The sequence below is a fragment of the Thamnophis elegans genome, chromosome 4 (assembly GCF_009769535.1).
Source record: "Thamnophis elegans isolate rThaEle1 chromosome 4, rThaEle1.pri, whole genome shotgun sequence".
Classification (NCBI taxonomy): domain Eukaryota; kingdom Metazoa; phylum Chordata; class Lepidosauria; order Squamata; family Colubridae; genus Thamnophis; species Thamnophis elegans.
Genome location: NC_045544.1, coordinates 41314734 through 41339986, shown reverse-complemented (window position 1 = coordinate 41339986; position 25253 = coordinate 41314734). Strand labels below are relative to the sequence as shown.

General features: G+C 38.9%; 1 protein-coding gene across 1 annotated transcript in view; it reads right to left on the bottom strand.

The window, feature by feature from the left end:
• The window catches only part of LAMA2 (laminin subunit alpha 2), a 499033-nt gene that overhangs the window by 375836 nt on the left and 97944 nt on the right, over nt 1-25253 (bottom strand). Inside the window, 1 exon segment of the mRNA XM_032215335.1 lies at nt 983-1100. Coding sequence (XP_032071226.1) covers nt 983-1100 — 118 coding nt within the window.

Sequence of the window (25253 nt, the reverse complement as noted above, 5' to 3'; positions counted from 1 at the left end):
GTAGGTATCACTGCCCAGACCCAACAATAGTACAGGCAGACTGGAAAATATGAAGTCAATGTTTGTTCAGAAGCAAAGAAACTACAATATTACACCATTTCCGTTCAACCATTCTTAAAGCATTAACAACTACTGTATTTTTTCTTTTTTTAAAAAGGTGTGACACATTTCTGTTGTTAGGTTAGTGCTTTTACTCACTGATCGCTACCATGTTTTCCCCAAAATAAGACAGAGTCTTATTTTCCTTTGGCCCCTGAAATAAGCGCTTGGCCTTATTTTTGGGGAGGTCTTATTATTTTTGAAGTGCAGGAGATGGCGAGCGTAGTCACCTCATGGCTGCTGCTGTGTTACAATATTTTGGGGGGAGGGCTTATTTTAGCTCATGTGCTCAAAAGCTCAAATTGGGCTTATTATCTAGGGAGGTCTTCTTTTCAGCAAAACACGGTATATTAAAAATTATTCATCTTTTAGGCTGTGCATCCCTCCCCACCTCCAGTCTTCCAGCTCTATTTCTCCTCTGATATGTTCATTTTCTCCCCTTCCTGTTATCTGTGTCTCTTTATGCACATAAACACTACACAGACATTCATTAGATTTCTACTCTTTTCCAGCTAAATGACATCCAAAACCCTACTCTGCCTCTGATGCTGAACTTACATAAACTGACATTTTGGCACCACTTTCATTATGACAGAAAATAAAGGCTGTGCCAAGAGGGACTTTCATCAAGGATGCCTGCTTTGTTTACAGCAGGTATGAAATAGATCTGATCTACTACATATTGCTAGAGGTCAGCTCCCATCAGTCTCAGAAAGTATTGCCAGTACAGTAGTCAGGGTTGATAGAAATAGTGTTCCGCGTAGCTGTTTTCACTTATTTTCATAAACAAGCTTAGACATTCTATACAGAGTTTTCCTTCTTTGTAGCAGTGGAACAGAGGTGCAGCTGTTGAAATGTGCTGCCTAATTCCTTCTTTGCTAACCTAGTTCTTGATCATTCCACTGAAACCAGAACATTTTATAATGTAATAACTGTTTGTTTGCTTCCCCAACCCGACTTGTGTTGAGGATCAGTTGTGTTGAGAGCTCAGAAGCAGATGGCTGTCAGAAAAGCAATGACAACATAACATGGATAAGAACTAATAAACAAATGCATCTTGGTGAATAGTACAGAAGTCCTGCCTATAAATGCCAACAGACAGCTGGCTTGAAAACACTGTCGCACTATACTGAATACTACATGTTTATTTTAGTATTAATGAGTATTAGATGGTTATCATTTTAGCCAGCACCTTTCTGGATTAAATTTTACTTGTCTTTCAGGGACCTCAAATTAAGTACTCTGTTTCATTAATTTGTCTTAGAAAGAGAATGTATGGATTTATATTCTATTAATGCTGAAACTAAACAAAAATGATATAGCCACAACATCAGCCAAATCCACATACTGTATTCTAATATAATTCTGGTATTCTAAAAAAGCAAATCTTTTTCTCTTAAATATATTTTTGAAGATCCTAGGCCTGACTTCAGTTTATTAGTAGGACTGATTAATGATTATTTTAAATTGTATTTAAGGTTCCCAGAAACCTTAAATTATCTCTTTTATCTATTATCTCTCCTCATTATTTTGGACACATCTTATCTTCACCCTACCCATTTTTTTAATATTATTATGGACCTGCATATGGTCAGCCCAGAGCTTTAAATATCTTCATTAGCATTGTAGGCTAAATCCTCTAATCCCACCAATACTACGAACAATTGAAAATATCATTTTCTCCTTTTATACATATTTAATTCTTTCCCAAATAGATTAAGCTAAAGAAATATTTAAAAAGTATACTCATTTGTTGTCAAATGAGTGCACTCAGCTCCCACCTAGGAATGGTTTCATTCTATGTTCATTCAAAATAGGGTGTTGCCAGGGGTGGTATTGATTTACCTTCCCTACTGGTTCACAAATGTGAATGCACATGCCACCTCTGTGCATGCGCACAGCCTTCTGCGCATGCACTTTTGGCAAAAAAGGGCCTAAATGAGATGCCATAGAACCGGGGTGAGTGGGTGGGGGACACCACAATTTTCACTACTGGGGAAAGCGGTCCGAACTGGTAGAGTACCACCTCTGGCTGTTGCCATCTTACTCTGAATGACTGACCGGAATTAAATGAATGATGTACCTTCTGAAAATATGATATTTACACTGACTGCCTCCCCCTAAGTTCTTATCTTTGAATTAACCATTTTGTCTTGCCTTTGACAGGTTCACTAGATAGTATTCAAATCATTGGAAGGTTGATGAGTTGCAACTTTGTCTTTTCTATGCCCTAAGAAATATTTTACAATGAAAAAAATTCTATACCATTAATTATACAGGGCGGGGCATAACCTTTTCCTAGGGGGTCACAGCAAGATCGACAGCAGTTTACAACTTCCGCGACACCTCATTTTAAAGCCCATAAAAAACTGAATTGAATGAGCTATTAAATGTTAAATTTGCTTTAAGAATGGCTGGAAAATTCGATTCGGAAGAACAAAGGATCATTGACAGAATAAAATGCATTGCCTTTCGAGAGGCTCGCGATGCTGGAGCGACGTTTATCAATCGAAAATGGATTGCAAACAAATTGAAACGTCATCCGGATTGGGTTACTGATAATTGGAACAAAACAGCCCAAGAATGTTTCACAAAATTTGGAGAAGGGCGTCCTCTGCAACTGTCCCAAGAAAGCAAAGCCATCATTGCAACTGGCAGTCGCAAACAACGAAAAGGAAACCGAAAAGTGGCCCAAGAAATCCTTCAAATTCGTGGAAAACGAGTTGATCAAAGGACAATCGGCCGATATCGAGAACGAGAAGGTTTGAAGCCATTCCACGTCATTTGCAAACCATTGAAAACTCAAACACACGTTCAAGATCGGCTTTGGTTGTGCGATTGGTTGTCTGAATGGACCGAGGAAGATTTTCTTCATTTGGCGCCATCTGACGAATTCTTCGTTTATGCCATTCGAAAACCGAATTTCCAGAACGATCGAATTTGGGCTAAAGACGTCGACGACATCGCCAAACATGAACGATATCGACAAATCGTTCGCAATCCGACTTGCATCGGGATTTTCGTCATTTTCACAGCCAAGAAACTGCATTGGGTTTTGAAGGATAAAGGGGAATCCTGGGATGGCAGTTATTTCCGTGAGAAAATTTTATTGGAGAATGTCATTCCATTTCTCAGTGATCCAGACAATGTCTTGGTGGTTGGTGAGGCTGTCTTTCTTCATGACAAAGCTCCTTGCATGCGTGCAAATGCGACTCAGCAATTGTTAAAGGAAAACAATGTCGAATTTTGGGGCAATGACGTCTGGCCGGGAAATTCGCCAGATCTCAATCCGGCAGAGAACATTGGGGCCATAATTAAGGATGAAGTGGAAGCTCTGATGATTCAGGAGCAAGGTCAAAATCGATATTCGGTTGAAACTTTGAGAATGAATTTGGAAACTGTGTTGAAAAATCTGGAAAATCGAACGGAACTGTTTGAAGATTTGTTGTGTTCTTATCCACCTCGTTTGAATGCTGTTCGAAGGGCTAATGGTGGTCATACTGACTATTAAATCATGTCAATAAACTCAGTTTTTGATGGGCTTTCGAATGGTGTATGAATTATTTGTGTTGTTATTACAAGTGTTGCTGTGACCCCCTAGGAAAAGGTTATGCCCCGCCCTGTAGATCACTCAACTGAAAATCACAGGTTAATAAATTTAGGTATCTAGGGTGAAGGGGAAATAGCATCTAAATTTAAATACTAGTGAATATTAGAAATCTGAGTTGAAACACCTAAGATAATCATTCCAGGTATCTTGAATTTTGTATTAACACACACTGATATCTTAAGCGTAAATATCAATTTAATTTTGTTTTTCCTTTTGCACTGCATTTTCCAGTTAACTTTTTCTGTTCCTGAACAACTGCAAATCTATCCCCATTTTTTTACTATTAAAAAAGTTCATCTATTTACATATAAGTCTTACTTTTCACTGGCTCTCTTGAGCTACATTTATTTGTTTGTTTATTCCTGCCTATATTGTTTTTTTGTACATATTTGTCTTGGAAGTATAGTTGAACTTTAAAAAAAAGTTATCAGAGATAAATTCATTCAAAGTATCTCTAGATTAGTTTTATGAGGAGAGAGACTAATTTTTGCCAGAGAATTATGACTGATAATATGGGACATCCCTTGAATCTCTTTATGAAATATTAAGGATAAAGGGGCATTTCCTCCCCCCCCCCTGCACTCACTCTGCTAAACAACCAATTCCCACAATACTGACAACCTATCTAGAAAGGCAGTATTACCATGATTATTCTCATCTTCCCTATTACCTATCACCTTATCTCCTTATGACTATAAATTGTTGCTTAAATCTTACAATTTAAATTGTTTAATTAGTATTCTAGTATGATTTATGTTGATTGCTTATTTAGTACCCATGACTATTACTAAGTGTTGTACCCAGAGGTAGTATTCAGCCAGTTCGAACCGTTCACCCGAACCAGTAGTGGAAATCACAGGTGGGTCTGCCCACCTACCCTGAATCTATGTTGTGCTATTTAGGCAGATTTTCAAGCTGTGCACATGTGTCCAAACTGTGTGAGCGATCATAGTGCATGTGCAAAAGGCCAAAAGCATGCACGGATGGGGGGTGTGCAAGCACACAAGCATGCACGCTCACATTTGCAAACCGATAGGGAAAGTAAGTGAATACCACCCCTAGTTGTACCTAATGTTTTATCATGAATGTATTTTTACAATGACTATGATCATGATCTATCACTATTGTTTTATGTACACTGAGAACTTATGCACCGGAGACAAATTACTTGAGTGTCTAATCACACTTGGCCAATAAAGAATTCTACTCTCTAAAAGAGGTTAGACATTTCCTATAGTTTTGTCTGTCTGACCAAATACCTCCTTTGTTTTTGCTTCAGAGTCACTCTAAAAAAATCTCTCTAAATTATAAATTCAATATGTTTTATGGCTTTATTTTAGTACTGAAAGTATTTTGGTTGCTTCTACTTGGAATCTGACTATAATAAACTTTTTGGGCTGATCTGAACAATAAGTTGCTGAATTGAGATGGAAGGTTATGGCATTTTTGTGGGTTATTTCCAGAATATATAAAAGGAAATACTGTTTCAGCCCTTATAAATTTATACTATGAGATTCCATAGAGTTTTATCTTGTTTATTATTCTTTTCAACATCAATGTAAAGCTTCAGTGGTGGAGGGAGGAACATCTAGGGAATTGCTGTTAAATCTCTTCCTCTAGTACTTCCTCTAGATATTTGTTAATGCTGTATTCACTAGGGTTGTACAAAGCTTCAGATGGTGATTTGATCAGAATGAGGTTTAGCTGAATCATATCAAGTCTTTGAATCAATTTAAGATGTCAAAACAAATCAGGTCCCTTCAAAGCACTTTGGAGATATTTCAAAGGCAGTTCAAAGATTGGATGTGCTGTCTGGCTTCATTAGAGCTTTAATTTTATATATTAAAAAACTGAACTAGCATTAAGTGCTGTGGTTGGTTCTCTAACAGTTACATGAACAGCTAGCCAATAAATTTTATCACCTCTGCAAACCCTGCATATTTAAATGCTATTCTCCTGATTATGGATTTATCTGCACTGCTCTGATGCCCTGCAGTCAGAATGGATAGGCAACTACTTCTGGACAATAAAAGCAGACATCAACTATTAATCCTTCACTTAAGTTCAAAGTGACCAAATATGACAATCAGACAACATAAATGGATTCTCTGTGCCTCTGCTATGGCTAAAATATTGCAGCATTTTAAAGATAAATTCATGGGTCCATTTATTCAATGGATTGAAAACTTGCCTACAGTTGACACTTATGAGCGGATTGCCTATAGACACAGACTTTGTATAAATAAGTATAATGAAATACAAGACCCATTTATACAGAACACAGTAAGTTAAAAATAGTTGGGTGTATGTTAGAGTTGGTATTCAGCAGGTTCTGACCAGTTCTGGAGAACCGGTAGTGAAAGTTTGAGCAGTTCGGAGAACTGGTAAATACCACCTCTGACTGGCCCCGCTCCCATCTATTCTCTGCCTCCTGAGTCCCAGCTGATCTAGAGGAAATGGGGATTTTTCCTTCCCCTGGAGTGGGGAGGGAATGGAGATTTTATGGTATCCTTCCCCTGCCACGTGCATCAAGCCACGCCCACCAAGCCATGCCATGCCATGCCACACCCACCAAGCTATGCCACAGAACCGGCAGTAAAAAAATTGAATCCCCCCACTGGTGTATGTAGCATTTGAATATTTGCATTAGACAAGGGCATATAGAATTGTAACTGTTTATTATTGTGAGAACCTTATTTTTTTTTCTTGTATTTCTTTCACCTTTTTTGTTAAAGCACTTTTTATGTGTTCCTTTTTCCCCTTTGACAATACACACTATCATTACTGTTCCTTTTGTCTTTGGCTCTTTTTTGTGTTATTCATTAAAAAGCAATAAAAATAAATTTTAAAAAAAGTTCAAAGTGACCCCAGGCCATGTTTTCCTTTTCTACTTCAAAAGTATACTTTTCCCTGTTAGGTTGTTTTGAGTGCCCCTGTCCATGTGGGCCAGAATTCCTCCATTTGCTGCAAGCTAATCTCATTGGTTAGTTTGCAGAGAAAGAAACTTTATATTCTTTATATCACATTGTATTACACATTCATTGGTGATAACAACATATGTACTTCTCCGACTTTAATTATTGTGCAAAGAGTCTCAGAAATTTTGTTAGAATTGCCAGCCCAGAAAAGCGAGCAGTAAGGCATAAAAGAGTATTTTAAACATTTGCACGGTGTTTGAAAGTTTTTATTTGTAAGTTGACCTTGATATTTCTTTGTAGGTTCATTTTTTTGGCTGATCTGAAGGTTGCTGAGCTGTCCTTTCCTTATCCCTGCTGTTTAAAAAAGGTGCAGAGTAAACATTTCAAAAATAATTGCAATGAATCCCTTGAAGCAATCTGGCTGAAACTTTGCAATTTAATGTCATCTGAAGGATCTAGTTTCCGCCTATTTTTCCCCTATTCTTCAGAAAATGAAAGCTGCAGGTGGTTTGAATCTTTACAGCTAGTCCTCATTTAACAAATGTCCTGTTTAGCAACTGTTCAAACTTACTAAGATATTTAAAAAGTAGCTTTCCAACAGGTCCTTGTACTTATGACTGTCATCTGGTTATGTGATCACCATTTGCGCACTCCTTTTTTGACTTCCAACGAGCATAAGGTGACCAGATTTTAACATTGGTAAAGAGGGACACCATTGACCGGGGAGGTGGGGGGGAAGGGGGTTGATTAAAAAAATTTTTTTTCACTTAACAAATGTGGCAAGAAAAATTGTAAAATGGGGCAAAACTCAATAAATTTCTCACTTAACAACATAAATTTTGGGCTCAATTGTGGTTGTGCATTGAGGACTACCTGCACTTATCTTCAGTGTTACATCATTCTGCTGTAGCATTAAATTTCATATAGAACAAGCTTGTTCTTTCAGAATTGTGGAATTGTTATATAACTGTCTACCTTTAGAAAAGTTTCTCTTGAGTTAAACTCAGCTCCTATAATTTTATTGATGTGTTGTAATTTTCTTAGTAGTAGTATGGAAATTGTCATTGTTGCTTTTGGACAATTTTTAATATTTTCCTATTAGATATACAGTACTGAGATTCCCAGGTGGTTTCCCCTCCAATTATTAGCCAGGTTCAACCCTGCTCATCTTTTTGAGAGCAGGCAAAAACAGTCAGGTTACATCCCTACAAATTGAAAGTTCTCTCCCTCCCTCTCTCTCTATCTCTCTCCCCTCCCTTCCCCTCTCTTTGTCACTCTGTGTGTATGTGTGTGTGTGTGTGTGTGTGTGTGTGTGTGCCTGTCTGTCTCTCACTCCCACTCTCTCTATCTCTCTATCTCTCTCCCCTCCCTTCCTCTTTCTCTGTCACTCTGTGTGTATGTGTGTGTGTGTGTCTGTGTCTGTGTCTGTCTGTCTGTCTGTCTGTCTCTCACTCACTTAATCCCTCACTCTGTGTGTGTGTGTGTGTGTCTGTGTCTGTGTCTGTCTGTCTTTCTGTCTGTCTCTCCCTCCTTCCCAACTTGCAGATGGGCTCCAGCCCAGCGGAGCCTCTTCCTTCTTTTTAACCAGGTGATCTTTCCTAAGACATAAAAAATAACCCCCACAATTACAGGCTCAACAAAAGAAGCTGGAAAGAGATACTGAAGCCAAGAAGCTGAAACCTGGGACTGGAGAAAAACCTTTTCTATCCCCTTACCAGCCCATCTGGGAAGACGAGTAACACGAGGGGGATCCCTCCCCACGCGGATGGGTTCCAGACCAGCGGAGCCTCCCTGGACATCACAGCAGAAGCAAGTGCACCGATCTCGGCGTTTTTCGCAACGGGGCGTGCTGCAAGAGGGAGTGAGTGAAGACCTTTTCTAGCTGGCACAAAGGACTTCCCCAGACTTGCTTTGCTGAGTGGGGGTGACAGGCCTGCACCTCCACCACCAGCAATCTAGAAAAGGTCTTCACTCCCTCCCTCTTGCAGCCTGCCCCGATGCGGGCTGCTAAGCAAGGGAAACATCTGATGCTTCAGTAGAAAGGAAAGCAATTTCAGAGCTACGGCTGGCATCAGGCAGGCAAAGGCTTCCCACTGACCTCCCCCTCCCACCTCCGAGGCTTTTTTTTTAATTTGAGAAAAAAAGATGATGCAGGTTCTAAAAGAGCGAATCTCCATCGCACGGTTACGCTTTTTCTTCCTCCAAATAATGGTCAGCGAGTCAGCCTCCTAATTTCAGTCTAGGCTCTGCAATTACCTTTTCTCCCCTTCCAAACCCGCAGAAACAGGAGGGAATCGGTCATTATCATTAGCACTCTTTCCCACGCCTGGCCTCCCCTTTGGAGGTAAGGGGCGGGGAAGAGCAGATCTCCCGGGGACACAAATATTCCCCAAGTGGCCACCACCCGCTTCTTGTAGCTCCCTCCCCAGAAAATGAGAGAGGAGTGAAATAATGCTACGCTTTGGAAATGCGGATATCCAATGCCAGGTCCACGCCAGGAGATTCAGGGCTTCCCTCCAGGCCACTTGCACAGCCAGCAGCCGCATCCACAGGCTCCGTGGGGAAAGGCAGGCCATGGGAAAGGGGAGCAAGTGCACTCCCCGCCAGCCCACTCCAATCTCGCCCGCCCAGTTCCCAAACCCTCTCTTCTGAAAGAGTTCTCCAGCAGTCTCTGGCAAGGTGTCTTCCCCGTCCCGCTTGGGCTGAAAGCAAATAAAGCAAATAAAATATAAAATGCTGGTTTACCTTTCTCTGCTGCTTCTCTCCCAGACTGGATCCGAGAGGAGATCCCTGTCATAGTCTTCCTGCTGCCCTCGTGGCACGGGGAAAACAGATGGTACTTTGTCCCTTCTCTCTCCCCATTGCTCAGAAAAGCAACTCCAGGAAGGTCCTTTGGTGGCGGCAGGCGTCCTAGAACCTGCCTACTAGCAAAGGACCTTCCCAAAGTTGCTTTTCTGAGCAACAGGGATACAGAAGGGACAAAATACCATCTGGCCGTTTGTGAGCCAATCAAGAGTGTGGCTTTGAAAACCTGCGGCGTGATCATCTGCACGGGAGCGAGTGTCTCTCCCCGAATATGGAGGACATAGTGGGCAACTTGTATGTATCCTAGAAAATCAGTAAGACCCGCTGGTGGCCCATATCTGCCACGTCCTTGCAGCCTCTTTACATTGGTAAAGATAAAAATTTAAAACAAATCAGGACTTTTTAAGAACACCGCAAGACGCGGGACAAATTGTGCAAAATCGTGACTGTCCCACCAAAATCAGGACGTTTGGTCACCTTAAACAAGCAGAGAAAACAAGAACCCTATTCCAATGTTTATAGTTGCCCTGCTGTGGAATGTGTAGTATGTCAGGGTTCCAAGTAACACCCCCAATGAAAGAAATCTTAGAGGCTTGAGTTTCCTCAAAGTTCTATTTTATTAGATGTCATATTGGCACATCTGGGAAAACTTGGATCTGAAAGCTTCTGAAACCCAAATGAAAGTTCAAGTCCCTGCCCAGCACCCACATGTCCATCACATGGCCCAATCAGGCACCACCCAAAACTGGAGATGCTTCCCAGTCACACCATTGCAGCTGTAGGGCAAGATGTCTTTGACTCTCTGAGAAAAGAATGTTATTTTGACTATATATCACCCATACTCCATATAATCCCCCATCCTATTTTCCCATAGTAGAAAAATGTAGCAGAAAAATGTAGCAGGAAGATGCCAACCTACAACACAAACCGACAGTAAAATTTATAAACATACAAAATAATAGAACAACTATAGTTTCAATAGCCATAACAATCATCAATGATTAAAATGGAAAAGATCCATTTGCAGGATAGGTGCCTATAAATAAAAGGTACCCCCCAAAGAGAAGTTACCCCAGATAAGTTACCCCCAAAAAATCTGGTGGAAGATGTTCCATAAAGCAGAAGCCACCACAGAAAAACACTCTCACAATCCCTGGTCCTTCTCAACTCAGACATGTGAGAACCTTGAACATTGTCACCCTGTATAGAAGGAAAGTAGTCCTAAAGATTTCTAATCTACCATAATATGGAAATCCAGTAAAATTTTAATTCTGCAGCTGCTTCTTATGCAACATACTTTCAAAATGACGATTTTCCTGTATAAGAAATGTTTCACAAATTACCCATAGAAATCATGAAGAATCTTACTTGATCCAGCCAAGAATCTATATATCAGAGGTCAACTATTTCTTTTTATAGTGGCCATCCAAATATTCAATGGTAAACTCAGAAGCACCATAGGAAGCAGTCAGCTCTTGCTCCCTAATTGCTAGCATCAATAGCTGTGACTGAACCAGATATTTATTTTATTCACTTATTTTGCCCTAATATTTATGCTGTCCTCAACTATTATTAAGTAAGTATTTCTGCCATACATAAAAGGCTTGTTTGTTGTACAGCACTTTCCACACTACACAAGAACTGTACCATCCATATTTTAAAATCATGGAAGGCTACACAGTAATTTTATTACCACTCTCAGAATGGGTCTAGTTCATTATTGTTTTACCAGGTCACCCAGTTTGGAAAAGCTCTCAGCAAGAATGCTGAATGTAGCAAATTCTCCTTGTTGTTTTTTCCTTGCAGAAATGCTCTCTGGAAAACATCAGAGAGCCCTGCTGTGGTAAAGAAATACTTGAAGATTACATTTCTTAAAACCAGTTGTCCTGCCTTTCCCATGGTATCTCAGCAACAGCCTTTCTAATTCATTGGCCAATGGCTTATTTTTGCAGTTAGGAACCTAGCTGAATCAAGACCTAGTCTCAGCCTCTTCTCAGAAAATACTCTGCCTCTTTTTTCCTCATTCAGAGAAAATGGGAGAAGCACAGGGATAGGTGAAGAAATAAAGCTATCGTATTTCCCTGAAAGTAAGACCCAGTCTTATATTCGTTTTCATAGATTTTCACGAGTGTAGGTATGCTGGTCTTGTTGTATTCGGGTATTTTCCCGTGTAAGATTGAGATTGTCTTGGCAATGTTTCAGCTCACTCGCCATCTGCAGGCTGGGTTTTGGGCAGACTTTAAGTACAAAACCCAGCCTGAAGATGGTGAGTGAGACCTCGCTGAAACGTGGCCAAGACAATCTCAATCTTACATGGGAAAAGACCCAAATACAACAAGACCAGCATACAAATATATGTTCTGACCCCCCTCATTCCACACCAAAGCACACTCCGAGGCAGAGATAAATTACAGCATTTAATTAACATACAAAGAGGTCCTTGGCAGCAACCCAGCACAGACAAACTTGGGCAGCAATAAACACAGATAAGGCTTGGCAGCAATCCAGCCTGCCAAGCTCATACAAAATTCTCCGACATTTGATTCTGTGTTGACTTCTGCAAAGAGGGCATGTGCACAAGTAGCCTTTTTATAGTCTGGAGAGGAGCCTAATGACCACCAGCTGAGTGCAATTACCTCCTGTAATTGCATAATTGTTCCTGACGCCTAGTAGCTCTTTGATGGATGCATGCAGGAACAACTCACTACTGGCCTCCGGCTCACTCTCCCTTGTCTTCTCCCCACTGGTCCAAGGCTCAGGTGCCTCCTGGTGGCCAGCCAGCCTCTCTGCGTCCTGTTCAGAGTCAGAACCCTGTCCAGGGTCCTCCACATCCTCCAGAGCTGACTCAGAGGGCCCTCGCTGTCGGAGTCTGGTGGCAGCTCCAACGGCTCCTGCTGGGCCACAACACACACACATATATATACAAAAGATGCATTGGGTTTATTTTCATGGAAATACGATTTCAGGGTGATGGTGGGGGACCGGCCTCTGCTGCCCTGGCCTGGGCCTAGCCTGGCTGGGTACCCCACTCCCAGCACATGCCCAAGAGATGACAAGCACATGGGGCTGGCAATGTGTCCGGCAGCAGCTGCAGCGCAGGTGAGTCCGAGCACTGTGACCACTGCAATGTTGAGCTGGCCATACCCCCCCCCATGCTGAGTATCTTAACTGGGGCTTATTTTGGGTAGGGCTTACGAGCATCATGAAAAATCATGCTAGGGATTATTTTCTGGTTGGGGCTTATTTTTGGGAAAATACAGTAGCAGAGATTTAACCCTACCCTAGGCTACTTGTGCACACACCCTCTTTGCAGAAGTCAACACAGAATCAAATGTCAGAGAATTCTGTATGAGCTTGGCAGGCTGGATTGCTGCCAAGCCTTATCTGTGTTTATTGCTGCCCAAGCTTGTCTGTGCTGGGTTGCTGCCAAGCCTTATGCTTGTAAATATAGTAAATATAAAGGAACAAACTAATTACCTTTTCTTGATTCCTTTCCTGCTCTCTGTGCAGAATTGAGCATAGGTGGATCTATAAATCATACTTGAACCATTAACTGAACACTGTTTGGCTGCAACAGTAGTTTCTAATATCAGAATCCTTTACAAAAGTTGACTGTGTAAAATTAATCTTCAAGGGCCTTTAGAAGATACTGAGAGAGCCAGTTTGGTGAAGTGGTTTAAGACAACAGGTTACAAACCAAAAGACTGTGAGTTCTAGTCTTGCGTTATGCCTTATGGGTGATCTCAGGCTGACAGATTTTTTCAGCCTCATGAAGGAGACCGTGGCAAACTAATATTCTTGCTAAGAAAACTGCAGAGACTGGTCCAGGCAGTCACCCTAGAGCCATGATGGGGAACCTATGGCACACGTGCCACAGGTGACACGTAGAGCCATATCTGCCAGCACATGAGCCATCAGCTCCATCACACATGTATGTACCAGCTAGCTGGTTTATGGCCTTCTGAAGGGCCAGGGGAGGCCTTTTTTGCCCTCCCTAGGCTTCCGGAAAGCCTCCCCCAGCCCCCTGAAGAAAATACCAAGCTCAGCTTGGAGGTGAGCAGTGTGGCGTGCATGGGGGGGCACACTTTGCATTTTGGTTGTTGGCATACGTGTGTGCTATCCCATGCATGTGCTCACATTTTTGGCACCCAACAACAAAAGCGTTAGCCATCACTGCCCTAGAGTCAACACCTATCTTAAAAAAAAAGAAGATTTAGAAAATTTCCAATTTAGGCTATTATTTATGGACTTCTTCCTACCTGTAATTAGGAATCAATGAAGGCTGTCTTACAGTTACTGGAAGCAAATAGTATGAATAGTGTATATTCCAGGCTTCTCAAGTGTTATTTGCGAAAGGAGAAGAAAAATCCAGAGATTCAGCAAGTTTTTATTTGGTTTTTCTTGTCTTTTGTTCTGAAAAAATTAACTTTCTTTTCCTCTTCAATGATTTATTAAAGACAGCTGATTATTTTTTAAATGGATTGGAAAGTATTTCTAACTTGAACATTTTTCATCTCCCTTTTGTCCTCGGCATAGGCCAATCATATATGTAAATGAATATACTGCATTTTTAGTGCATGCAGACAATAAAAAGCAAATCAGAAATAGCATGGTCTGAAAAGAATTCATTTGTGATGTAAAACAAGCATTCTTTCAGATAAAAAATGAAAGGGAGAAAAGTCTTCCTACAACATAGAACAATTTATGTAAATGAGGATGGTTTGATTATACTTGTTAGACAGCCTAATAAATCATTCAGTAAAATAAAATGCTAAAGAGTCTCCAGCAGAATTTTTGAATTCGAAACCAGTTCAAGACATTAATATTGATGGAAACTAGTTTTGCAGGTATATATATATATATATATATATATATATATATATATATATATATATATATATATATATATATATACACACACACACACACACACACACCAACATCAAACAGGTACACACATGGACATACATCGCCTTAAGGGTATGTATGATGAGTCCAATCAATGCTGTGGGCAAAGAAATAGAAGCTCATGTATGCAGATCATTAAGAACATTTATACAATTTAGGATACTTAAGAGAAATTTATTTCTATAAATTCATCTTGTAATTTTTTTTATTAAAAAACGTGACTTCATACATTATATATTTGTTGGTGCCTGGCATTTTCTATCCACAAATTGGGTGGAAAATTCTGAAAGGTCATTCATAACCCTTCTAACCCTCCAGCAATATCAATATGAGGCAGATTCAAACTCCAGATGTTGCTCATTCTGGCAGCAGAATAATATAAACATTACATGAGAATGACTTGCCCTCATGCAATATTTAGTGTAAATACATTTAACAATTTGCTTCTTCCTGGGAAAAACAATTCTTTTCTTTTTTATTTCTTTTTTAATTTTTCAAACCGAAATATATTTAATCAAATGATAATTCTTTTGTACTTAATACCCTTTAGCCAGCTGTAAACCTTGTTCTTAGTAACCATAGCTCTGAAAGATGGTAGAATATTTTCAGTACATTGGAAGTATTGAATTAGATCTGTATCGGCCTTGAAGGGTGTTGTTATACAAAAATATATTGTGTATTTGTATTGTTCTGCTAACCATAATTTTTCAAGTTCATATTCTCCAGTGTGATATAGTTAGTTAACAAGAAAGCTAGGCAATTTAGGAGGTAAACTTTTCTGACAATCTTCTCAGTACAATGTTAGTCAGAACCGGAAATGGAAGGAGGCAGAAAATCTGTTGTTCATTTGTGCACTTTGTTCACAAGTTGTGTATCTAACTGGCATGTTATGATATGGTAGCCAATTCCATATTTAAACTGTATACTCTTTGAAATGTAATAGAATCATCCAAGAATTGGAAAAAAGCCATAAGCTAATAAACGGCTCTATACAAGAACCTAATTGAAATCTGGTATTTCATATTATGTCCCATGCAGTGATAAAAAGTAGGTATTTGTTGGTTTATTTGATTTATGTGGCGATTTATCTCAACATAGTGATTCTGAGCAATTAACAATGCATAAAATTGTTATTCCAGCATGCTAGACAATAAACAATAACTTAAATGTAACATCCTAGAACAAGAGTCCACTGTTATGATCTGCTGAACTTGACTTCAGATGCGGAAGAAGCAGAATCAAGGGCATCTAAGGACAATATTCTTGGCAAGAGTGATTCCAGCAGTGGTGAAGCCAATAACTGCACTCTGGTTGAATCTGCAGATCTAGCAATCCCCAAGTACTCCTTGCCTACATGCACTGACAGCGTCTCAGACTCTGAGGTTCAGCCACCTGGTCTGAAGCAAAGATACCTAATAAATATTCAATGACTAAAGAGCAGAACTTCATAGATCAGAAAGACTTGACAAGAAACAAACCAACAGGAGAGCCAAAGTCAGGGATTAAACTGCCTCAGCTGTCTATTGGATGGAGGCTGAGCATTTATTGGCCTCCCTCCCTGGGAGCAGATGCTGAGAACAACTTTTCAAGCATTTGCACTTTTGTATTTACTTTCTTGTGCCATGTTTGGAATTCTGGATTCCAGCTCGCCGTTAAGCTATCATTTGGTTATGGGGATTCCTAGTGTTAATCTTTATTAAATCTGTTGGTTGTGTTTATAGTTGCCATTTTAAGATAATGATGAAAAAGATTTTCACCTACTAAAAGGTTTTGATTATCATTGAGCTTTGCCTGCTGCTGGTACTTATGTGATCAACAAATCACATAAGTAGATAGCATGATCTTCCAAATAACTGTCCGGTCCAGGAATCTGAGATACTTCTTCATAATCTTCAACAATCTGGCCAGTTAGCCTAAATATAGCCCTCCCCCCTCCACACATTACAACTATCTGAAGGAGAACACACATTGTTCTCCCTCAGATAGTGAGGATAAACAACATTTAACTCTTGCCAGCTACAGTATAGCAGGCACACTCTTGTCCAGTCACTTCTAGTATCTTCCAGGAAAAAAAAATCCAAATCAGGGTACTCAAAGTCATATCCACCAGTTGCTTGTAAAATATAGGTGTAAAATATAGGTATGAAACCCCAGAATTGCTGCAGTCTAAAACAAACCAGACATGCTCCTCTGAGCTTCACAGCCATAGCTATAGCACAGAGTGAATGAGAACACCAAGAAAGCCACTGAACAACAGGGTAGCTTCATGATTACCATAGGTTATTGTTCAACTCTCTTGCAAGACCACCAAACTGTTCTCACTGCTGTTCATTAATATTGTTTGAGTGCATAATTCCTCCAATATACCAAGGGTGGATATTCATTTATCATTATTTCTACTATCGCTCAACCAGGACACCAGCCCAGGACAGGTGCAAAGAATGTCACCAATGTACTACTGTGCTGCCAAATTTTTAATAGCCAATCCATGGCATTTTGTGCCACTGGAACTTTGTGCCACTGAACACTGACTGGCCATGCTACTGGCAACCACCAACTTCCCAGACAGCAACTTCCCAGACAGAAAATGTCCCAGTTTGGTCTTTTTTTTTTCTTCACAGACCAGAGGAGAGCATTGCCTCCTTGCTTTCTCAGAAAGCCACTTCCGAAGTTCTATTCTTTACTAGCTTCCAAAATCAGCATAATTTGCTGTATTGGCTCGTAACCCAAAACAAGTCAAAAAGGATGTCCAATTCTTTCTTCAGCTTCTAAACCCTCACCAACATGTCATCACCACACACTCACACTCACTCCTATGAGCCCATCATCTTGCCTTGGCACACAAAAAATCAGTGTGACATTTTTTCAGATTCAGAAGACGCTATTATATTCCTGTCAGTCTCTCGTACGACAGCAAAGCATTCCCACTTCTTTCAATCTGCTGTCATATTATTTCAGTTCTAATCCCAAAATCATTTGGGATTCATCATCATTCGTCCCAGTTTGTTTGAAACCGGCTGGGAATACTGCACTGTTGTAACTTTGGTGACTAGTCTTAAAGCCCTTTGTTGAGAGCTCTGTTTTAACTTTAAACACTCATTGAATAAATGGTCATTAAACAAGGATCCCTGCAATTAATACACTCCTGTGCAGAAAACAGCAACTTCTCAAGTCAGATCTTGTCCTTTACAAAAAGTTAAGGAACAATGTAACTATATAATAAATACAGTGACAATTTTTAGGTATGATCTTCAGGCTGCAGGAAAAAGGATTGTGCAAATACAGATACCAAGTCCTTAATCACTCTATAATTTTGTATTTGCTACAAAATACGCAAAGCCACACAAGAAACCCACAGAAAGTGTTTAGTTACTCCTTTAAAGAGTTGACCATGAAAATACACACATCCACAGCACCAATAATGCTTAAATATTGAACCTTGAGAATAGATACAGTATTAATTTGGTAGAAGAACTACTGAGAAATGGTTGTGGTATATTTCTCATTATCGTTACTCCCCCTCATTAATTTCATGAGCATAGTTCAATCACAAGAAAGCACTCAAGTAAACTGCAGATATCTCAATCAATGACAAAATGAAGCTTCCATACCAAATGAAAAGATTATGAAATTATTAATTCACAGCAAGGGCTTTATTCATCCTTAAAGCAAATTAAAACATGCTAACACATCAAAAGGCAGACCGTGCATTACCAGAGTTAACTTTTTATGCAGATACTGTAGATGTAAAACCTGAAGTCAAAGGTTAATGCACAGAAAAATCTATAGACTCATGAACTCAGATATACAGCTGGGAGGAAAGGCAAAGGAAACGTGAAACAAACCAGAAAATGATTCTTTACACATGTGATATATAGTTTCTTGAAAAAACAGTGCCTGTGGCTACTTGAAGATGAAATCTTGGATCAGTAACAGTGGTGGCCGAGTTGTTGTCAGTAGTTATTCATGTAAGTTATTCTTCTCAAAAACAACCTTTATGTCTTGAGATCTGAAATGCAATATATTATTCAGTGTCTCTGTGGATTAATCCATACTTTCCATTATTTTGGTGAACTTCCTCAACTACTATCCTTGAATTCTTACCCCATATTAGGAAATGGGTTATGAAGAAAGAAAGAAAGAAAATAGAAAAGTATGAATTAAATCTGATTATTACAGGCATTGATCAACTAGTCCATTTTGTCAAAACAGTGCATTATTGATAGAAAGGGAGTTAATGCCTCAAAGTGCAATTTTCACTATTAAACTCATTTGGGATGTATCTTGCATGCAATTTTCCCTAGTATTTTATTATGAGCAAGTTTTTTTCACTCATGCATTTTTATGCAATTTGAGGCCAAACTAGTATCTCAAGATAGATATCAAAGGTTTTATTCAGTCAGTGAAGTTTGGCAAATCACAACATGCTGCCTAAAAAGAAATTCGACAGATTTCTTCAGCATTCCGAGAAGAATTCAACTGATGCAAGCATTTTTCTTTTTCCCTTCCTTCTGCAGGCACAAAAAGAACTGTAGCATGGAGGGATGAAGGGAGGGAGGGAGAGAGAGAGAGAGAGAGAGAGAGAGAGAGAGAGAGAGAGAGAAGCAGAGGAAGAGTTTTGCTTCAGTAGGGCTTCCTGGTCCAAGAACCCTCCTGGTAGTCCTTGAGTTACGATTACAATTGAGCACAAATTTTATGTTGCTAAGTGAAATATTTGTTAGGTAAATTTGCCCCAGTTTATGACTTATTTTGCCACAGTTGTTAAGTGAATCATTGCATTTGTTAAGTTGGTTACATGGTTGTTAAGTGAATCTGGTTTCCTAATTGACTTTACTTGTCAGAAGGTGACAAAAGCTGATCACATGACCCCAGGGCACTGCAACTGTTATAAATATGAGCCAGTTGCCAAGCATCTGAATTTTGATCACGTGACCATTGGAATGCTGCAAAGGTCATAACAATGAAAAACAGTCATAAGTCACATTGACTTAACTTTGAACAGTCACTGAATGAACTGTTGTAAGTAAAGGACTACTTGCAATCATTTCAACCTTTGAACTTCAATCCATTATTGGCTTTCCCTAACTTAGTACCTTTCAAAAAATTGGATCCCAATTTAAAATATTCCTCAAAAACAACCTTTACGTTTTGAGATCTATAAGCGTGCAGATGGAATATATTATCTGGTGTATCTGCAGATTAATCCATTTTTTCCATTATTCTTTTGGTGAATTTCCTCACTTGCCATCTTTGACTTCTAACCCCATATTAGCAAATAGGTTACAAAGGAAGAAAATAGATAAGTATGAATTAGTTCTGATTATTATTATTTTTTTTTTGTGAATACATTTTATTTATTTCATTTTCATTTTCATTTTATACAATCACTTATATACTGTGCGTAAAAAAAGAGAAAAAAAAAAACCCAACATGACACTTCATTCCCCCATACACCCTCTCTTCTCCCCCTCCAACTTTCATTTCCCCCCTCCAGCATTCCCCTCTTCTACTTCCCTTCCCCCTCAGACATCTCCCCCTCCCTCCATCTCACCCTCCTTACATTCCCTCTCACTCCCTCTTTACTTCTCCCTCCTCTTTCCCTCTTCTCCTCGCTTTGGTGTATCCATACATTTCAGTTCAAAAATAAAAGAGAAAAAGAAAAAAGAAAAAAGAAAAACGAGCCGCAGTATACAAGTGAATTCTTATTGTTCTAAGAATTGAAACTGTAATTCCACCCTCCCCCCTCCCCCCCTATAATCCCCCCTCCCTAACCCCCTTACGGCTTCGCAGGTCCCATTCCCGGCATAATTCTTTAACAAGCATTTGAGTATAATAAGGCCAGCTAACTTTAAAATTAAAAAATAAAATAAAAGTAAAGCCAAAGAAAAAAAAAGAGAATAGTAAAAAATACAAAATAAAAAAAAAAACACACACACACAGAAAAAGAAAGGAGAAACAAGAAGGGTCAATAAACCCACTACGTTAACACAGCTTCCCATTATCTGGAAATCTTAAACAATGTAGCTCATTCCAAATTTCGGTTATTTTACTACTTGCAGGGTTTCAAACTGTATTAGAGCCAGGTAAGTTGATCAATTAGGATTCCCCAACTAAAAGTCTCATTGCTTTGTCTATCTATTCAGACCTTTAATTTATCTCTTTTTTATCCGAATATCCAAACCTTTCTATAAAACCATTAAACTCAAGTACTTCTTTCATTTTTCATTTCCAACACCTCCCTTTCTATCCTTACCCACCTCCACATGTAAATTTTTTTACCTTCCACCCTGCCTTTATCCATATCCACATATATATTTTATCCGCATCCATTGCTCCTCCCATATTTACTCCACTTTCCTGAAGACTCTCCGACCAATCTTTCTTGACCTTATATTGAAATAGCAACTCAAACAAACATCAGCTTGCATTCTAGCCCCAGGTAGTCTAATTAAGCTTTCGCTACCCTTCCCTCTCCCACGCGCCTCCCAACTCCGTTCGTCCCAGACCACAACTCAAAAAGATCGCAATCTCCGCTCTCCTCGCCTAGGAAAATAATTCATGCGCAATTTGAGTTAGAGTTCAGACAAATCTTATATACAATATGTGTCCACAATCAGCAACGCTTCTTTCAGTCTCCATGTCTCATCATCGATATACAACTTTTCCATTTTATCCCAGACGGAAATCATAAAGCTTTAAGAACATCGCTAAGTCTTTATTCTTTAGTCTTCTACCCTTCCGGAAGAGGAAAGCAACACCCTCCGCCTTGTAGCCACGTGTCTCGCTGTTTGTCTTCTCCTTCTCCTTGTCTCTCTCCAGGTCCGGATGAATCAGGAAGTCCCGCCTTCAGGGTCTCGTAGTAAAATTCTCGGGCTTCACAGACAGAATTAATGCGGTGTTTTTGGTTGCCAAATGTAACTGTAATACCAGCTGGGACTTCCCATTTGTATGGAATCTGAGAATTTCTGAGTTCTTCGGTTAAGAAAGTGTACTCTCTCCTTGTTCTTAATATTGAGATGGTATCTCTTTAAAACAATCAAGTCCTGTCTATCAATTCTCAACCTCTTGCTGTAAAGCCTCTGTATTATCTCATTTCTGGATTCCCTTGTGGTAAAGTATATAATTATGTCCCTCGGAAGCTGTCGCTGTTTTGCTACCCACGAATTCTGGCGGTAAATTCTTTGAATCTGCCAATCAAAGTTAAATCCCGGACTTCCCACCAAGCGGCTGAAAGCCTCAAAGAAGATCTGTTTCAAATTCTCCTGTTGGTTTTCACGCAATCCTCTAACTCTTATGGCAAAGGCAGTCTTATTATAATTTATCATGACAAGTTGTTTTTGAGCATTTTCAATTTCCTGTTGTAACGTTTGAATTTTGGATATCAAATTAAGATTAGTTTCTTCCAAAAGTTCCAATTTGTCCTCCGTTTCAGCAATATAATCTGTCATGACTGTCATTACTCCGATCATATCCTTCTTTGCCTGAGCAATTTTAGCATCAAATTGATCATATAAATCCGATATCAGTTGATTAATTTCCTGTCTGAAATCATTAAGCGTTTTGAGAAGAATTCTTGTGTTAACAAATCTCCCGTGGAGGGTGTAGGAGGCAAGGGTAGCGGCTTCATAGCAGTTTTTGGAGATATGTTATTAAGGAAGCGCTTCTGTTTAGATTTGGGAGCCATTCCAGAGTAAAAATAAAAGACAAGCAATCAAGCGAGCCAAAAATCAAAGTCTCTGCTCCCCTCAGTTAATCTTTTAGCAATTAGTACGGAGAAGCCTTCAGGAGGGTAGGGCTGACTAAGTACGTCACATCAAACACAAAAGCTACGAGATCGCCATCTTGTGACGCAGCTAAAAAAGAAAGGGAGCCTTTTGCGAAATTGAAGCTGGTATTTTAGATAGTAATAGAAGAAATTCCTCAGGAATGGTCCCCGCCCGGATTGACTTTTAAATAGCTTAGCTTTGTCCTGGGGGGGGGGGGCAATCTGCCTAGGGCTGCAAAAAAGGCAGCGCGGAAAACTGGCCGGAGTAAAGGCTCAGCTAATGTTGAACCTCTTCTCCATTCACAGCAAAAAAAAAGCTATGAATTACAAAGAGATCCTAACGACTGACCTTCTCCCTGCCCCTTTCTGCCAGAAAGGGGAGATATCTATAGATCTTATAAGATATACGAACCAGAATCCTGACAGGAGCTTCGTTGAGCTCCCGACGGCGGCAGGCTCCTCCCCCCGAAGCATAATTAGTTCTGATTATTACAGTATTGACTAGTCATTTTTGTCAAAACACTGCATTATTGGCAAAAAGGGAATCAAATAATGGGATGGGTGAGATTAGGTATTGGAGGGAAACTTTCTTAATTCCAGCTGACCAGCTGAAGTGTAATATATCTGGAAAACATCAAGTTAAAAAACACTACATTGTATCATATGCTGATTTCTTCTTCTTCTTCCTAGCATATTCCTGCAGGTACAGGTGTATCTCTGTTTTGGATGCCTGTGAGGTCGTTAGCCATTGATTTCTAGATGGTAGTCAGTCTTGGCCACAGTGAAAGGTGCTGCTCTCTGGACATGTCCATACCAGTTGAGTCAGTCTTCTCTCATCTTCTCTATAATTGGTGCCACACCAAAATGCTGTCAAATGGTGCCATTTCTGATGTGATCAAGAAGGGAGATGCCTGATATCCAACTGAACATTTGCATTTCCATGGCATGGAGATAGATTTTGGCCCCTGTTGTTGCTGCTCAACATTCAGTGCCATATAGTGCAAAAGGGTGGATGGTTATCTTGTAAATCTTAGATATCACATACTGATTTGCCATAATAAAATGCAACTTGCACTTTATACAAATATACAATATACATATGTAGCCTAAATTTCAACTGTCTGCATATTATGCAAATAAGTAAATATCAGATTAAAACCAACAGTCTCCACACTAAATATTTTTTGCAATATTTCTGAATACCATTATATTCACTATTAGATCACCAAATTGCCGATTATCCATTTTAAATCTACTAGAGAACAAAAATCTTGTTTCTAAACAAAAACTTTGAAGAATCTCCAGGTGAGTTTTTTGTTCAACAAAACAAAAAAAATTACTTGTAAACTTAAAAACTGAAATAAATAAAATAAATAGCAAAAAAGCTAAATAAGATTATGATCTAAGTTATAAATGGATTAAAGGTCCTGATAAATTTGGAATATTTATATTGACTATAGAATTTGAACTGGAAAAAAATTAATAGTTTCTCCTGGGAACCAGATTTATTTTTTGCCTATTTAGGTTATTGTAAGTCATAATAAGATAAGTGGCTTCATGATTTTAGAAACTTGGCACGAGAGGTGACTAAAGATTCTAAGTGTTAAAAATAATACAAGCCCGCTTTTGGTGTTCGTTAGTATTGGGACTTACAAAAATGATGCAAACATCATAACATTGGAAATATTAAAGGAGATTTTTTAAGAATAGAACCTGAAATTAGTAATTGCAATGTTAACAGTGCTAATAAAGATGCATTACTCTACAAATAGCTAATAATCTGTAAATGAGCAGATGACAGATGTGGAACAAATTTTAGCTGACAAGATAAAGTAACAGAAGTGCAACTAGAATTATTTGGAAAGAGATTCTTGGATATACAAAGAAATTGACTGCAGTTTTAAAAATTAAAGGGGGATTACAGATGACAAATTAAGAGAATGACTCAGAAAATGTTTTCTTATTGGATCTACAAAGAGACTTGTTAAAGCCTTGAAGAAGTCTGTGCAATAAGATAAAGAAGAATCAAACATAAATCAAACCCTAACTCTACATTTGAATTAATTAAAAATTAAGACTGTTATAAGTAAAATAATGAATATAAAGTTTGCTTATTTGATCAAGATTAAAATAAGATGTGCTTTTATTAAATTATAGAAACCTTTATGAAGTTTTTGCTGATATGATGACTGAAAAGTTGATGTCATAATTTTTGCTTATAGATAAGTATTATAACGATAACCTGTCTCTTATTTATAAAACAGAAGAAACATTTATTTGTCACCTTATCAATCATGCAAAGCTACCAAAGTTGTATATACTTGTGATTAAGATTGGAATTTATACATCTTTACATCTTTATATAAAATCATTATTTAATTCCAGAGATATATAGTGACAGAAACAGATATTGACAGACGCACAAACAAAAAGCAGATATATACTTATTAATGCTAAGTCTTATACCTTTTATTCATTAATTCACTCATTACAAATACCTTTTATGGCATTTATAACAGAACAAACTTTCTATTCTTCTAATGTTTTCCACAAAATGACAGAATAAACTTTAGCCAGTCACAGCCACAGTGAGTTAGACAAATGGATGTCATTCATGGAAATGACACAATGCAACTTAAACACATCTAAAGCATATTTTACCATCTCACAAAATGACCCTGCTTGATATGTATTGGTCTGCTTCTACTATAATATTTTTCTGATTTATTATCATAAGAAATTCCAGTTCTTAGAGAAAAAGGGCTTGGAATAAATAGCAGAGCTGTTTTAAAAACATCCATTTGTATTTGCGCTACTCCTTTGATACATTTTATGGATCACAGAGGACTGAGATGAGCAAAAGGGGAAAAATCCGTGAACTATTAAAATCAAACATTCTAACTGCTGAGTTTTAGGCAGAGATTTGAAGTAAGAGGCAGGAACTGTTCCGTCAACTATGTATCAATTTAACCTTAGTTTAGAACTACGTTCCTAGAGGCAGTATTTTGATTCTGATTGTTACCAGATACAGATGAAAAAGGAGCATGACTGAAATAACAAGGCAGGCAATCAGGAATCACGGCTGATGTCAGAAGAGAATCCAATGCTACCTTTTTTTTTTAATTGTTGCCATTCACTGAGCATCCTT